The sequence below is a fragment of the Chiloscyllium plagiosum genome, unplaced genomic scaffold, assembly GCF_037043375.1.
Source record: "Chiloscyllium plagiosum isolate Xiang-an unplaced genomic scaffold, Cpla_swu_hap1 HiC_scaffold_1, whole genome shotgun sequence".
Lineage (NCBI taxonomy): Eukaryota > Metazoa > Chordata > Chondrichthyes > Orectolobiformes > Hemiscylliidae > Chiloscyllium > Chiloscyllium plagiosum.
This window is the reverse complement of record NW_028270139.1, coordinates 165,438,275-165,454,639: the sequence shown is the minus strand read 5'-3', so window position 1 is coordinate 165,454,639 and position 16,365 is coordinate 165,438,275. Positions and strand designations below refer to the sequence as shown.

Sequence of the window (16,365 nt, the reverse complement as noted above, 5' to 3'; positions counted from 1 at the left end):
GGTGATCAGGGAGAGACTGAGGGAGCATCATGGTCAGGAGAGACTGAGGTGGATCAGGGGAGACTGAGGGGGGATCGGGGGAGACTGAGGGAACGTCGTGGTCAGGGAGAGACTGAGGGGGTGATCAGGGAGAGACTGAGGGGTGATCGGGGGAGACTGAGGGGTGCTCAGGGGGAGACTGAGGGGTGATCAGGGAGAGACTGAGGGAGCATCATGGTCAGGAGAGACTGAGGTGGATCAGGGGAGACTGAGGGGGGATCGGGGGAGACTGAGGGAACGTCGTGGTCAGGGAGAGACTGAGTAGGCTCAGGCAAGACTGAGGGGGTGTTGGGGGAGACTGGGGATGGATGTAAGAGGAGAGACTGAGGGGGGGGGGGGGTGCAGGGCAGAGAGAAACCACACACATAGCCCCCCCTCCGCGTCCTAGCCTTCAGGTGACTGACCTGCTGCTGGTGTTGGAACCTCTCTTTCTCCAAGGCCTGTGTTGCGTGAGCTACCTCCTCCAGGGCTTTGAGAAGCTGTGTGCTGGGATTGGCATTTGCCAGCAGGATTACACTCTGCCTATTGGCTTCCTGCTTCTTCACCCGCATCTGTTACTCCAGGGGAGAGAAAGAGAGAGAGAGAGAGGGAAGGGGTTTGAGAGGAAATAATTTCCCTCTGAAAGAAACACAGCCTGGGTAAAACAAGAAGGTCTGGAAACTGCTCCCCGTCCTGCCTCTGCCCCGTCCCTCTCCAAACCCACACGCTGCATAAAGGCCAGACCTCCTCCTGATCTCGCTCTCTTGGGCGTCTTCCACACGAGAGTGGGAAGAGTGATGCAGTGGGCCTCAGTGTGGAACCACAGGGTGCTGGGGGTGGTGCTGAATCAGTGAATTATGTTTAAGAGGAAATAGATAAACCGATGAGGTAGATCGGAATAGACTGAGGGGAGGGGGGGGTTCAGGGGAGACTGAATGGGGTCAGGCGAGACTGAGGGGTGGTGGGGGGGGGGGGGGGGGGTCGGGCGAGACAATGAGGGATAGCAGGAAGCTCTTGTGTAGCATGATGCCTGGGCCAAATGGACTTTTTCTTGTTGTTCTCGAAAATGTACCATTTTCTGGCAAGACTACACTGAAACACCGGAGCTTCAAGCTCCCCGGGTTATCTTGATGCTTTGATTTATTCTTGTCACACGTACCGAGGGACAGTGAATAGTTTTGTTTTGCGTGAAATACAGGCAGATCGTACCATACACAGTGTATTGGGGTAATAGAAAGAGAGTGAGGAATATAATCTTACAGCTGCAGAGAAGGTGCACAGAGAGTGAGACCAACATTACATTTAAAATTTGAGAGGTCCATTCAGAAGTCTAATAACAGTGGAGAAGAGGCTGTTCTTGTAGCTTCTGCCCAATGGAAGAGATTATATCTCGGGCGGGAAGGGTCTTTGGTGACATTGGCTGCCTTCCCGAGGCAGTGGGAAGTGTAGATGGAGCCAATGGATGGGAGGTTGGTTTATGTGATGGACTGGGCTGTGTTCACAACTCTAACAACTTTCTTATGGTCATAGAACCATAGTATCATGGAATTCTGCAGTGTGGGAAACAGGCTATTTGGCTCAACAAGTCCACACTGACCGGTCCTGGGCCATACAAAAAAGCTGTGATGCATACAGATGAAATGCTTTCTATGGTGCATCTATAAAATCTGTCCCATTCCTCTGGAGATGAGTGTGATCGCTCTGCTTCAAACAAGGGTCCAGGAATCTAGCCAGGTTTAAGAACAATGAAAAATGATAGTTTCAAAAAGGGAATTGGTATTTCATTTGCTCACCATGCAAGGTTTCTGCCTTTCAGTTTTAAACTTGGTAGTGTGATATGTGGTGTGTATTTTGGATCATTGATTTACAGACCAGTGTGATGCCAACAACATGGGTTCAATTCCCACCAATGGTTTGAGGTAACATGAAGGATTTTCCTTCTCAACCTCTTCCCTCACCTGAGGTCTAATGAGAGGGCAGCCCCTATGGTCTGGTAAGACTATGGCAGCACCACAGTTATATGTAACATATTTTAATATAACATATTCTGGATTTTGGAATTTTAAATTAGTGGCATATGGGTTTTCTGAGTCTGATTAATTTTGAGGAATTTCTGTGACTATGGTGATTTTCGTTGATTCATGGGTGGCACGGTGGCTCAGTGGTTAGCACTGATGCCTCACAGTGCCAGAGACCCAGGTTCGATTCCCGCCTCGGGCAACTCTCTGTGTGGAGTTTGCACCTTCTCCCCGTGTCTGCGTGGGTTTCCTCCGGGTGCTCCGGTTTCCTCCCACAGTCCAAAAATATGCAGGTCAGGTGAATTGGCCAATGCTAAATTGCCCGTAGCGTCAGGTGAAGGGGTAAATGTAGGGGAATGGGTCTGGGTGGGTTGCTCTTCGGAGGGTTGGTGTGGACTTGCTGGGCCTGTTTCCACACTGTAGGTAATCTAATCTAATCTGTGAGAGATAGTTCAGCGGCAGCCAATGAAAAATTGCTTACATTGGGAGACTTCACAAGTGAACAAGGTAAACAATGTGTTGCATGAGATTTTCCGACAGAGGATTCTGGATTGTATTTTGTGGAATGGGGAAACACAGCAAAGCAAAGCTTTTTAGTTTCAGTATGAGGATCTTTGCAGAAGTCTTGGCTGAAGCTGGATGTGTAAAATAGTTGTTCCTGAGAAGGGGAGGCAGTATTAGGCTATTAAGAAACAGGAGTTTAGTTCAAAAGTTACAGACAAAAATTCTTTGGTTAGACTTGTGAGTATTACTTGCTTTTGGAAATGTTTGAAGCTGAGAAAGTCTAAGCTCAGTTTCATGAAAGCTCCAGGAAGAGGCTGCATATTTTCAAGATGTAAAGCCACAGTTAAATTAAGCTCAAGAGATGGGAAAGTAATACCCTCTGATGTGAGTATTGGAAAAGTGTGTGTGCATTGGAATTATTGGGATTGTTATTTATTACACTTTTCAACTTCATCAAATTTGTGTTGATGTAAGTAGGAGGAAGTGAGGACTGCAGATGCTGGAGGTCAGAGTCGAGAGTGTGGTACTGGAAAAACACAGCAGCTCAGGCAGCATCCAAGGAGCAGGAGAATCGACGTTTCGGCCATAAGCCCTTCAACAGGAATGGCCCTGAAGAAGGGCTTATGCCCGAAATGGTGCTTCTCCTGCTCCTTAGATGTAAGTAGTTTAGTTTACTCCAGTTTGGTTTCATTTTGTTTGGATAATAAACTGCAGTTTAATTGTTAAAATTGTTGAGTCAGCAGCGTTACATGCCTGTGTTTCAATGAGTGACCATTTCGTGAAAACCAAAAAAAGATCTATCAAGCCAGATGTCAGTTTTCAGATTTCATTCTATCTGTCCAGGAATGACATCAGCGAGGACGATATCACGAGCTCCTGTGACGAGATGAAATGACACCAGAGAGAGCAATTCTACGCTGACTATATAAGCTGCTCAGATTTACTGCTCCCCTTTCCTCTCCCTCATGACTTACTCCCCTTCCCCCTCCCCACACTTTACTCCCCTTCCCCCCCTCACACTTTACTCTAATTCCCCTCCCTCACACTTTACTCCCTTCCCCCCTCACACTTTACTCCCCTTCCCCTCTCCCTCACACTTTACTCCCCTTCCCTCCCTCACACTTTACTCCCCTTCCCCCCTCCCTCACACTTTACTCCCTTCCCCTTCCTCACACTTTACTCCCCTTCCCCCCTCCCTCACACTTTACTCCCCTTCCCCCCTCCCTCACACTTTACTCTAATTCCCCTCCCTCACACTTTACTCCCCTTCCCTCTCCCTCACACTTTACTCCCCTTCCCCCTCCCTCACACTTTACTCTATTCCCCCCTCCCTCACACTTTACTCCCCTTCCCCCCTCCCCACACTTTACTCCCCTTCCCCCCTCACACTTTACTCCCCTTCCCTCTCCTCACACTTTACTCCCCTTCCCCTCCCTCACACTTTACTCTAATTCCCCCCTCCCTCACACTTTACTCTAATTCCCCCTCCCTCACACTTTACTCCCTTCCCCCCTCCCTCACACTTTACTCTAATTCCACCTCCCTCACACTTTACTCCCCTTCCCCTCCCTCACACTTTACTCCCTTCCCCCTCCCTCACACTTTACTCCCCTTCCCCCCTCCCTCACACTTTACTCCCTTCCCCCTCCCTCACACTTTACTCCCCTTCCCTCTCCCTCACACTTTACTCCCCTTCCCCTCCCTCACACTTTACTCCCCTTCCCCTCTCCTCACACTTTACTCCCTTCCCCCCTCCCTCACACTTACTCTAATTCCCCCTCCCTCACACTTTACTCCCCTTCCCCTCCCTCACACTTTACTCCCCTTCCCCTCTCCCTCACACTTTACTCCCCTTCCCCCTCCCCCACACTTTACTCCCTTCCCCCCTCACACTTTACTCTAATTCCCCCTCCCTCACACTTTACTCCCCTTCCCCCCTCCCTCACACTTTACTCTAATTCCCCTCCCTCACACTTTACTCCCCTTCCCCCCTCCCTCACACTTTACTCTAATTCCCCCTCCCTCACACTTTACTCCCCTTCCCCCTCCCCACACTTTACTCCCCTTCCCCCTCCCTCACACTTACTCTAATTCCCCCTCCCTCACACTTTACTCCCCTTCCCCCCTCCTCACACTTTACTCTAATTCCCCTCCCTCACACTTTACTCCCCTTCCCCCTCCCTCACACTTTACTCCCCTTCCCCCTCCCTCACACTTTACTCTAATTCCCCCTCCCTCACACTTTACTCTAATTCCCCTCCCTCACACTTTACTCCCCTTCCCCCCTCCCTCACACTTTACTCTAATTCCCCTCCCTCATACTTTACTCCCCTTCCCCCTCCCTCACACTTTACTCCCCTTCCCCCTCCCTCACACTTTACTCCCCTACCCCTCCCTCACACTTTACTCCCCTTCCCCCCTCCCTCACACTTTACTCTAATTCCCCCTCCCCCACACTTTACTCTAATTCCCCTCCTCACACTTTACTCCCCTTCCCCCCCTCACACTTTACTCCCCTTCCCCCCTCCCTCACACTATACTCCCCTTCCCCCCTCCCTCATACTTTACTCTAATTCCCCTCCCTCACACTATACTCCCCTTCCCCCCTCCCTCACACTTTACTCTAATTCCCCCTCCCTCACACTTTACTCCCCTTCCCCCCTCCCTCACACTTTACTCTAATTCCCCCTCCTCATACTTTACTCCCTTCCCCTCCTCACACTTTACTCCCTTCCCCTCCCTCACACTTTACTCCCCTACCCCTCCCTCACACTTTACTCCCCTTCCCCCCTCCTCACACTTTACTCTAATTCCCCTCCCCACACTTTACTCTAATTCCCCTCCCTCACACTTTACTCCCCTTCCCCCCTCACACTTTACTCCCCTTCCCCCTCCCTCACACTATACTCCCCTTCCCCCTCCCTCATACTTTACTCTAATTCCCCCTCCCTCACACTATACTCCCCTTCCCCTCCCTCACACTTTACTCTAATTCCCCTCCCTCACACTTTACTCTAATTCCCCCTCCCTCACACTTTACTCCCTTCCCCCCTCCCTCACACTTTACTCTAATTCCCCTCCCTCACACTTTACTCCCTTCCCCCCTCCCTCACACTATACTTCCCTTCCCCCCTCCCTCACACTTTACTCTAATTCCCCTCCCTCACACGATACTCCCCTTCCCCCCTCCCTCACACTTTACTCCCTTCCCCCCTCCCTCACACTTTACTCTAATTCCCCTCCCTCACACTTTACTCCCCTTCCCCCTCCTCACTCTATACTCCCCTTCCCCCTCCCTCACACTTACTCTAATTCCCCTCCCTCACACTAGACTCCCCTTCCCCCCTCCCTCACACTTTACTCCCTTCCCCCCTCCCTCACACTTTACTTTATTCCCTCCCTCACACTTTACTCCCCTTCCCCTCTCCTCACACTTTACTCCCCTTCCCCTCCTCACACTTTACTCCCCTTCCCCCTCCCTCACACTTTACTCTAATTCCCCTCCCTCACTTACTCTATTCCCCTCCCTCACACTTTACTCCCCTTCCCCCTCCTCACACTTTACTCTAATTCCCCTCCCTCACACTTTACTCCCCTTCCCCTCCCTCACACTTTACTCCCTTCCCTCTCCCTCACACTTTACTCTAATTCCCCTCCCTCACACTTTACTCTAATTCCCCCCTCCCTCACACTTTACTCCCTTCCCCTCCCTCACACTTTACTCCCCTTCCCCCCTCCCTCACACTTTACTCCCTTCCCCCTCCCTCACACTTTACTCCCCTTCCCCCCCTCACACTTTACTCTAATTCCCCCTCCTCACACTTTACTCCCCTTCCCCCTCCCTCACACTTTACTCTAATTCCCCCTCCCTCACACTTACTCTAATTCCCCTCCCTCACACTTTACTCCCCTTCCCCCCTCCTCACACTTTACTCTAATTCCCCCCTCACACTTTACTCCCCTTCCCCCTCCCTCACACTTTACTCTAATTCCCCCTCCCCACACTTTACTCCCCTTCCCCCTCCCTCACACTTTACTCCCTTCCCCCTCCCTCACACTTTACTCTAATTCCCCTCCCTCACACTTTACTCCCTTCCCCCTCCCTCACACTTTACTCTAATTCCCCCTCCCCCACACTTTACTCCCCTTCCCCCCTCCCTCACACTATACTCCCCTTCCCCCTCCCTCACACTTTACTCTAATTCCCCCTCCCTCACACGATACTCCCTTCCCCCGCCCTCACACTTTACTCCCCTTCCCCCTCCCTCACACTTTACTCTAATTCCCCCTCCCTCACACTTTACTCCCCTTCCCCCCTCCTCACACTTTACTCCCCTTCCCTCCCTCACACCTTACTCTAATTCCCCCTCCCTCACACTTTACTCCCCTTCCCCCTCCTCACACTTTACTCCCCTTCCCCTCTCCCTCACACTTTACTCCCTTCCCCTCCCTCACACTTTACTCCCCTTCCCCCTCCCTCACACTTACTCCCTTCCCCCTCCCTCACACTTTACTCCCCTTCCCCCTCCCTCACACTTTACTCTAATTCCCCTCCCTCACTACTTACTCCCCTTCCCCTCCTCACACTTTACTCCCCTTCCCCTCTCCCCCACACTTTACTCCCCTTCCCCCCTCCCTCACACTTTACTCCCCTTCCCCCTCCCTCACACTTTACTCTAATTCCCCCTCCCTCACACTTTACTCCCCTTCCCCCTCCCTCACACTTTACTCTAATTCCCCCTCCCTCACACTTTACTCCCCTTCCCCTCCCTCACACTTTTCTCCCCTTCCCCTCTCCCTCACACTTTACTCCCCTTCCCCTCCCTCACACTTTACTCCCCTTCCCCCTCCCTCACACTTTACTCCCCTTCCCCCCTCCCTCACACTTTACTCTAATTCCCCCCTCCCTCACTACTTTACTCCCCTTCCCCCTCCCTCACAGCTTTACTCCCCTTCCCCCCTCCCTCATACTTTACTCTAATTCCCCTCCTCACACTTTACTCCCCTTCCCCCTCCCTCACACTTTGCTCCCCTTCCCCCCCTCACACTTTACTCTAATCCCCTCCCTCACACTTTACTCCCCTTCCCCCCCTCACACTATACTCCCCTTCCCCTCTCCCTCACACTTTACTCCCCTTCCCCCTCCCTCATACTTTACTCTAATTCCCCCCTCCCCCACACTTTACTCCCCTTCCCCCCTCCCTCACACTATACTCCCCTTCCCCCTCCCTCATACTTTACTCTAATTCCCCCCTCCCCCACACTTTACTCCCTTCCCCCTCCCTCACACTATACTCCCCTTCCCCTCCCTCACACTTTACTCTAATTCCCCCCTCCCCCACACTTTACTCCCCTTCCCCCCTCCCTCACACTTTACTCCCCTTCCCCTCTCCCTCACACTTTACTCCCCTTCCCCCCTCACACTTTACTCTAATTCCCCCTCCCTCACACTTTACTCCCCTTCCCCTCCCTCACACTTTACTCTAATTCCAACCCCCTCACTTTACTCCCCTTCCCCCCCTCACACTTTACTCCCCTTCCCCTCTCCCTCACACTTTACTCCCCTTCCCCCCCTCACACTTTACTCTAATTCCCCCTCCCTCACACTTTACTCCCTTCCCCCCCTCACACTTTACTCTAATTCCCCCTCCCTCACACTTTACTCCCCTTCCCCCTCCCTCACACTTTACTCTAATTCCCCCTCCCTCACACTTTACTCCCCTTCCCCTCCCTCACACTTTACTCCCCTTCCCCCTCCCTCACACTTTACTCTAATTCCCCCTCCCTCACACTTTACTCCCCTTCCCCTCCCTCACACTTTACTCTAATTCCCCCTCCCTCACACTTTACTCCCCTTCCCCCTCCCTCACACTTTACTCTAATTCCCCCCCCTCACACTTTACTCCCCTTCCCCCTCCCTCACACTTTACTCTAATTCCCCCTCCCTCACACTTTACTCCCCTTCCCCTCCCTCACACTTTACTCCCCTTCCCCCTCCCTCACACTTTACTCTAATTCCCCTCCCTCACACTTTACTCCCCTTCCCCCTCCCTCACACTTTACTCTAATTCCCCCTCCCTCACACTTTACTCCCCTTCCCCCTCCTCACACTTTACTCTAATTCCCCCCCCCTCACACTTTACTCCCCTTCCCCCTCACACTTACTAATTCCCCTCTCACACTTTACTCCCTTCCCCCTCCCTCACACTTTACTCCCCTTCCCCCTCACACTTACTCTAATTCCCCCTCCCTCACACTTTACTCCCCTTCCCCCTCCCTCACACTTTACTCTAATTCCCCCTCCCTCACACTTTACTCCCCTTCCCCCTCCCTCACACTTTACTCTAATTCCCCCCCCTCACACTTTACTCCCCTTCCCCCCCTCACACTTTACTCCCCTTCCCCTCTCCCTCACAATTTACTCCCCTTCCCCCCCTCACACTTTACTCTAATTCCCCCTCCTCACACTTTACTCCCCTTCCCCCCTCACAGTTTACTCTAATTCCCCCTCCCTCACACTTTCCTCCCCTTCCCCCTCCCTCACACTTTACTCTAATTCCCCCCTCCCTCACACTTTACTCCCCTTCCCCCTCCCTCACACTTTACTCTAATTCCCCCTCCCTCACACTTTACTCCCTTCCCCCCCTCACACTTTAATTCCCCCTCCCTCACACTTTCCTCCCCTTCCCCCTCCCTCACACTTTACTCTAATTCCCCCCTCCCTCACACTTTACTCCCCTTCCCCCTCCCTCACACTTTACTCTAATTCCCCCTCCCTCACACTTTACTCCCCTTCCCCCCCTCACACTTTTCTCTAATTCCCCCTCCCTCACACTTTCCTCCCCTTCCCCCCTCCCTCACACTTTACTCCCCTTCCCCTCCCTCACACTTTACTCCCCTTCCCCCCTCCCTCACACTTTACTCCCCTTCCCCTTCCCTCACACTTTACTCCCCTTCCCCCCTCCCTCACACTTTACTCCCCTTCCCCCCTCCCTCACACTTTACTCTAATTCCCCCTCCCTCACACTTTACTCCCCTTCCCCTCTCCCTCACACTTTACTCCCCTTCCCCCTCCCTCACACTTTACTCTAATTCCCCCCTCCCTCACACTTTACTCCCCTTCCCCCCTCCCCCACACTTTACTCCCCTTCCCCCTCCCTCACACTTTACTCCCCTTCCCCTCTCCCTCACACTTTACTCCCCTTCCCCCTCCCTCACACTTTACTCTAATTCCCCCCTCCCTCACACTTTACTCTAATTCCCCCCTCCCTCACACTTTACTCCCCTTCCCCCCTCCCTCACACTTTACTCTAATTCCACCTCCCTCACACTTTACTCCCCTTCCCCCTCCCTCACACTTTACTCCCCTTCCCCCTCCCTCACACTTTACTCCCCTTCCCCCCTCCCTCACACTTTACTCCCCTTCCCCCCTCCCTCACACTTTACTCCCCTTCCCCTCTCCCTCACACTTTACTCCCCTTCCCCCTCCCTCACACTTTACTCCCCTTCCCCTCTCCCTCACACTTTACTCCCCTTCCCCCCTCCCTCACACTTTACTCTAATTCCCCCCTCCCTCACACTTTACTCCCCTTCCCCCTCCCTCACACTTTACTCCCCTTCCCCTCTCCCTCACACTTTACTCCCCTTCCCCCCTCCCCCACACTTTACTCCCCTTCCCCCCCTCACACTTTACTCTAATTCCCCCTCCCTCACACTTTACTCCCCTTCCCCCCTCCCTCACACTTTACTCTAATTCCCCCTCCCTCACACTTTACTCCCCTTCCCCCCTCCCTCACACTTTACTCTAATTCCCCCTCCCTCACACTTTACTCCCCTTCCCCCCTCCCCCACACTTTACTCCCCTTCCCCCTCCCTCACACTTTACTCTAATTCCCCCTCCCTCACACTTTACTCCCCTTCCCCCCTCCCTCACACTTTACTCTAATTCCCCCTCCCTCACACTTTACTCCCCTTCCCCCTCCCTCACACTTTACTCCCCTTCCCCCTCCCTCACACTTTACTCTAATTCCCCCTCCCTCACACTTTACTCTAATTCCCCCTCCCTCACACTTTACTCCCCTTCCCCCCTCCCTCACACTTTACTCTAATTCCCCCTCCCTCATACTTTACTCCCCTTCCCCCTCCCTCACACTTTACTCCCCTTCCCCCTCCCTCACACTTTACTCCCCTACCCCCTCCCTCACACTTTACTCCCCTTCCCCCCTCCCTCACACTTTACTCTAATTCCCCCTCCCCCACACTTTACTCTAATTCCCCCTCCCTCACACTTTACTCCCCTTCCCCCCCTCACACTTTACTCCCCTTCCCCCCTCCCTCACACTATACTCCCCTTCCCCCCTCCCTCATACTTTACTCTAATTCCCCCTCCCTCACACTATACTCCCCTTCCCCCCTCCCTCACACTTTACTCTAATTCCCCCTCCCTCACACTTTACTCCCCTTCCCCCCTCCCTCACACTTTACTCTAATTCCCCCTCCCTCATACTTTACTCCCCTTCCCCCTCCCTCACACTTTACTCCCCTTCCCCCTCCCTCACACTTTACTCCCCTACCCCCTCCCTCACACTTTACTCCCCTTCCCCCCTCCCTCACACTTTACTCTAATTCCCCCTCCCCCACACTTTACTCTAATTCCCCCTCCCTCACACTTTACTCCCCTTCCCCCCCTCACACTTTACTCCCCTTCCCCCCTCCCTCACACTATACTCCCCTTCCCCCCTCCCTCATACTTTACTCTAATTCCCCCTCCCTCACACTATACTCCCCTTCCCCCTCCCTCACACTTTACTCTAATTCCCCCCTCCCTCACACTTTACTCTAATTCCCCCTCCCTCACACTTTACTCCCCTTCCCCCCTCCCTCACACTTTACTCTAATTCCCCCTCCCTCACACTTTACTCCCCTTCCCCCCTCCCTCACACTATACTTCCCTTCCCCCCTCCCTCACACTTTACTCTAATTCCCCCTCCCTCACACGATACTCCCCTTCCCCCCCTCCCTCACACTTTACTCCCCTTCCCCCCTCCCACACACTTTACTCTAATTCCCCCCTCCCTCACACTTTACTCTAATTCCCCCTCCCTCACACTTTACTCCCCTTCCCCCCTCCCTCACACTATACTCCCCTTCCCCCCTCCCTCACACTTTACTCTAATTCCCCCTCCCTCACACTATACTCCCCTTCCCCCCTCCCTCACACTTTACTCCCCTTCCCCCCTCCCTCACACTTTACTTTAATTCCCCCTCCCTCACACTTTACTCCCCTTCCCCTCTCCCTCACACTTTACTCCCCTTCCCCCTCCCTCACACTTTACTCCCCTTCCCCCTCCCTCACACTTTACTCTAATTCCCCCTCCCTCACACTTTACTCTAATTCCCCCTCCCTCACACTTTACTCCCCTTCCCCCTCCCTCACACTTTACTCTAATTCCCCCTCCCTCACACTTTACTCCCCTTCCCCCTCCCTCACACTTTACTCCCCTTCCCCTCTCCCTCACACTTTACTCTAATTCCCCCTCCCTCACACTTTACTCTAATTCCCCCCTCCCTCACACTTTACTCCCCTTCCCCCTCCCTCACACTTTACTCCCCTTCCCCCCTCCCTCACACTTTACTCCCCTTCCCCCTCCCTCACACTTTACTCCCCTTCCCCCCCTCACACTTTACTCTAATTCCCCCCTCCCTCACACTTTACTCCCCTTCCCCCTCCCTCACACTTTACTCTAATTCCCCCTCCCTCACACTTTACTCTAATTCCCCCTCCCTCACACTTTACTCCCCTTCCCCCCTCCCTCACACTTTACTCTAATTCCCCCTCCCTCACACTTTACTCCCCTTCCCCCTCCCTCACACTTTACTCTAATTCCCCCCTCCCCCACACTTTACTCCCCTTCCCCCTCCCTCACACTTTACTCCCCTTCCCCCTCCCTCACACTTTACTCTAATTCCCCCTCCCTCACACTTTACTCCCCTTCCCCCTCCCTCACACTTTACTCTAATTCCCCCCTCCCCCACACTTTACTCCCCTTCCCCCCTCCCTCACACTATACTCCCCTTCCCCCTCCCTCACACTTTACTCCCCTTCCCCCCTCCCTCACACTTTACTCCCCTTCCCCCCTCCCTCACACTTTACTCCCCTTCCCCTCCCTCACACTTTACTCTAATTCCCCCTCCCTCACACTTTACTCCCCTTCCCCCTCCCTCACACTTTACTCCCCTTCCCCTCTCCCTCACACTTTACTCCCCTTCCCCCTCCCTCACACTTTACTCCCCTTCCCCCTCCCTCACACTTTACTCCCCTTCCCCCTCCCTCACACTTTACTCCCCTTCCCCCCTCCCTCACACTTTACTCTAATTCCCCCTCCCTCACACTTTACTCCCCTTCCCCTCCCTCACACTTTACTCCCCTTCCCCTCTCCCCCACACTTTACTCCCCTTCCCCCCTCCCTCACACGTTACTCCCCTTCCCCCCTCCCTCACACTTTACTCTAATTCCCCCCTCCCTCACACTTTACTCCCCTTCCCCCTCCCTCACACTTTACTCTAATTCCCCCCTCCCTCACACTTTACTCCCCTTCCCCTCCCTCACACTTTTCTCCCCTTCCCCTCTCCCTCACACTTTACTCCCCTTCCCCCTCCCTCACACTTTACTCCCCTTCCCCCTCCCTCACACTTTACTCCCCTTCCCCCCTCCCTCACACTTTACTCTAATTCCCCCCTCCCTCACACTTTACTCCCCTTCCCCCCTCCCTCACACTTTACTCCCCTTCCCCCCTCCCTCATACTTTACTCTAATTCCCCCTCCCTCACACTTTACTCCCCTTCCCCCTCCCTCACACTTTGCTCCCCTTCCCCCCCTCACACTTTACTCTAATTCCCCCTCCCTCACACTTTACTCCCCTTCCCCCCCTCACACTATACTCCCCTTCCCCTCTCCCTCACACTTTACTCCCCTTCCCCCCTCCCTCATACTTTACTCTAATTCCCCCCTCCCCCACACTTTACTCCCCTTCCCCCCTCCCTCACACTATACTCCCCTTCCCCCTCCCTCATACTTTACTCTAATTCCCCCCTCCCCCACACTTTACTCCCCTTCCCCCCTCCCTCACACTATACTCCCCTTCCCCCTCCCTCACACTTTACTCTAATTCCCCCCTCCCCCACACTTTACTCCCCTTCCCCCCTCCCTCACACTTTACTCCCCTTCCCCTCTCCCTCACACTTTACTCCCCTTCCCCCCTCACACTTTACTCTAATTCCCCCTCCCTCACACTTTACTCCCCTTCCCCCTCCCTCACACTTTACTCTAATTCCCAACCCCCTCACACTTTACTCCCCTTCCCCCCCTCACACTTTACTCCCCTTCCCCTCTCCCTCACACTTTACTCCCCTTCCCCCCCTCACACTTTACTCTAATTCCCCCTCCCTCACACTTTACTCCCCTTCCCCCCCTCACACTTTACTCTAATTCCCCCTCCCTCACACTTTACTCCCCTTCCCCCTCCCTCACACTTTACTCTAATTCCCCCTCCCTCACACTTTACTCCCCTTCCCCCTCCCTCACACTTTACTCCCCTTCCCCCTCCCTCACACTTTACTCTAATTCCCCCTCCCTCACACTTTACTCCCCTTCCCCCTCCCTCACACTTTACTCTAATTCCCCCTCCCTCACACTTTACTCCCCTTCCCCCTCCCTCACACTTTACTCTAATTCCCCCCCCTCACACTTTACTCCCCTTCCCCCTCCCTCACACTTTACTCTAATTCCCCCTCCCTCACACTTTACTCCCCTTCCCCCTCCCTCACACTTTACTCCCCTTCCCCCCTCCCTCACACTTTACTCTAATTCCCCCTCCCTCACACTTTACTCCCCTTCCCCCTCCCTCACACTTTACTCTAATTCCCCCTCCCTCACACTTTACTCCCCTTCCCCCTCCCTCACACTTTACTCTAATTCCCCCCCCCTCACACTTTACTCCCCTTCCCCCCCTCACACTTTACTCTAATTCCCCCTCTCTCACACTTTACTCCCCTTCCCCCTCCCTCACACTTTACTCCCCTTCCCCCCTCACACTTTACTCTAATTCCCCCTCCCTCACACTTTACTCCCCTTCCCCCTCCCTCACACTTTACTCTAATTCCCCCCTCCCTCACACTTTACTCCCCTTCCCCCTCCCTCACACTTTACTCTAATTCCCCCCCCTCACACTTTACTCCCCTTCCCCCCCTCACACTTTACTCCCCTTCCCCTCTCCCTCACACTTTACTCCCCTTCCCCCCCTCACACTTTACTCTAATTCCCCCTCCCTCACACTTTACTCCCCTTCCCCCCTCACAGTTTACTCTAATTCCCCCTCCCTCACACTTTCCTCCCCTTCCCCCTCCCTCACACTTTACTCTAATTCCCCCCTCCCTCACACTTTACTCCCCTTCCCCCTCCCTCACACTTTACTCTAATTCCCCCTCCCTCACACTTTACTCCCCTTCCCCCCCTCACACTTTTCTCTAATTCCCCCTCCCTCACACTTTCCTCCCCTTCCCCCCTCCCTCACACTTTACTCCCCTTCCCCCTCCCTCACACTTTACTCTAATTCCCCCCTCCCTCACACTTTACTCCCCTTCCCCCTCCCTCACACTTTACTCTAATTCCCCCTCCCTCACACTTTACTCCCCTTCCCCCCCTCACACTTTACTCTAATTCCCCCTCCCTCACACTTTCCTCCCCTTCCCCTCTCCCTCACACTTTACTCCCCTTCCCCCCCTCACACTTTACTCTAATTCCCCCTCCCTCACACTTTACTCCCCTTCCCCCCTCACACTTTACTCTAATTCCCCCTCCCTCACACTTTACTCCCCTTCCCCCTCCCTCACACTTTACTCTAATTCCCCCCTCCCTCACACTTTACTCCCCTTCCCCCTCCCTCACACTTTACTCTAATTCCCCCCCCTCACACTTTACTCCCCTTCCCCCCCTCACACTTTACTCCCCTTCCCCTCTCCCTCACACTTTACTCCCCTTCCCCCCTCACACTTTACTCTAATTCCCCCTCCCTCACACTTTATTCCCCTTCCCCCCCTCACACTTTACTCCCCTTCCCCTCTCCCTCACACTTTACTCCCCTTCCCCCTCCCTCACACTTTACTCTAATTCCCCCCTCCCTCACACTTTACTCTAATTCCCCCCTCCCTCACACTTTACTCTAATTCCCCCTCCCTCACACTTTACTCCCCTTCCCCCCTCCCTCACACTTTACTCCCCTTCCCCTCTCCCTCACACTTTACTCTAATTCCCCCCCCTCACACTTTACTCCCCTTCCCCCCCTCACACTTTACTCCCCTTCCCCTCTCCCTCACACTTTACACCCCTTCCCCCCTCACACTTTACTCTAATTCCCCCTCCCTCACACTTTACTCCCCTTCCCCCCTCCCTCACACTTTACTCCCCTTCCCCCTCCCTCACACTTTACTCTAATTCCCCCTCCCTCACACTTTACTCCCCTTCCCCCTCCCTCACACTTTACTCCCCTTCACCCCCCTCACACTTTACTCTAATTCCCCCTCCCTCACACTTTACTCCCCTTCCCCCTCCCTCACACTTTACTCTAATTCCCCCCCCTCACACTTTACTCCCCTTCCCCCCCTCACACTTTACTCTAATTCCCCCTCCCTCACACTTTACTCCCCTTCCCCCCCTCACACTTTACTCTAATTCCCCCTCCCTCACACTTTACTCCCCTTCCCCCTCCCTCACACTTTACTCTAATTCCCCCCCCTCACACTTTACTCCCCTTCCCCCCTCCCCCAC

At 53.7% G+C, this 16,365-nt stretch overlaps 1 protein-coding gene across 4 annotated transcripts in view; it reads right to left on the bottom strand.

Annotated features, from left to right (window-relative positions):
• The window catches only part of LOC122546768 (shootin-1-like), a 110,748-nt gene that overhangs the window by 25,040 nt on the left and 69,343 nt on the right, over positions 1–16,365 (bottom strand). For all 4 annotated transcript variants that reach the window (XM_087996717.1, XM_087996775.1, XM_087996831.1 and 1 more), the window contains one exon: positions 444–590. In XM_087996717.1, the coding sequence (XP_087852843.1) occupies positions 444–590 (147 nt within the window). The remainder of the gene's footprint in view (positions 1–443; positions 591–16,365) is intronic.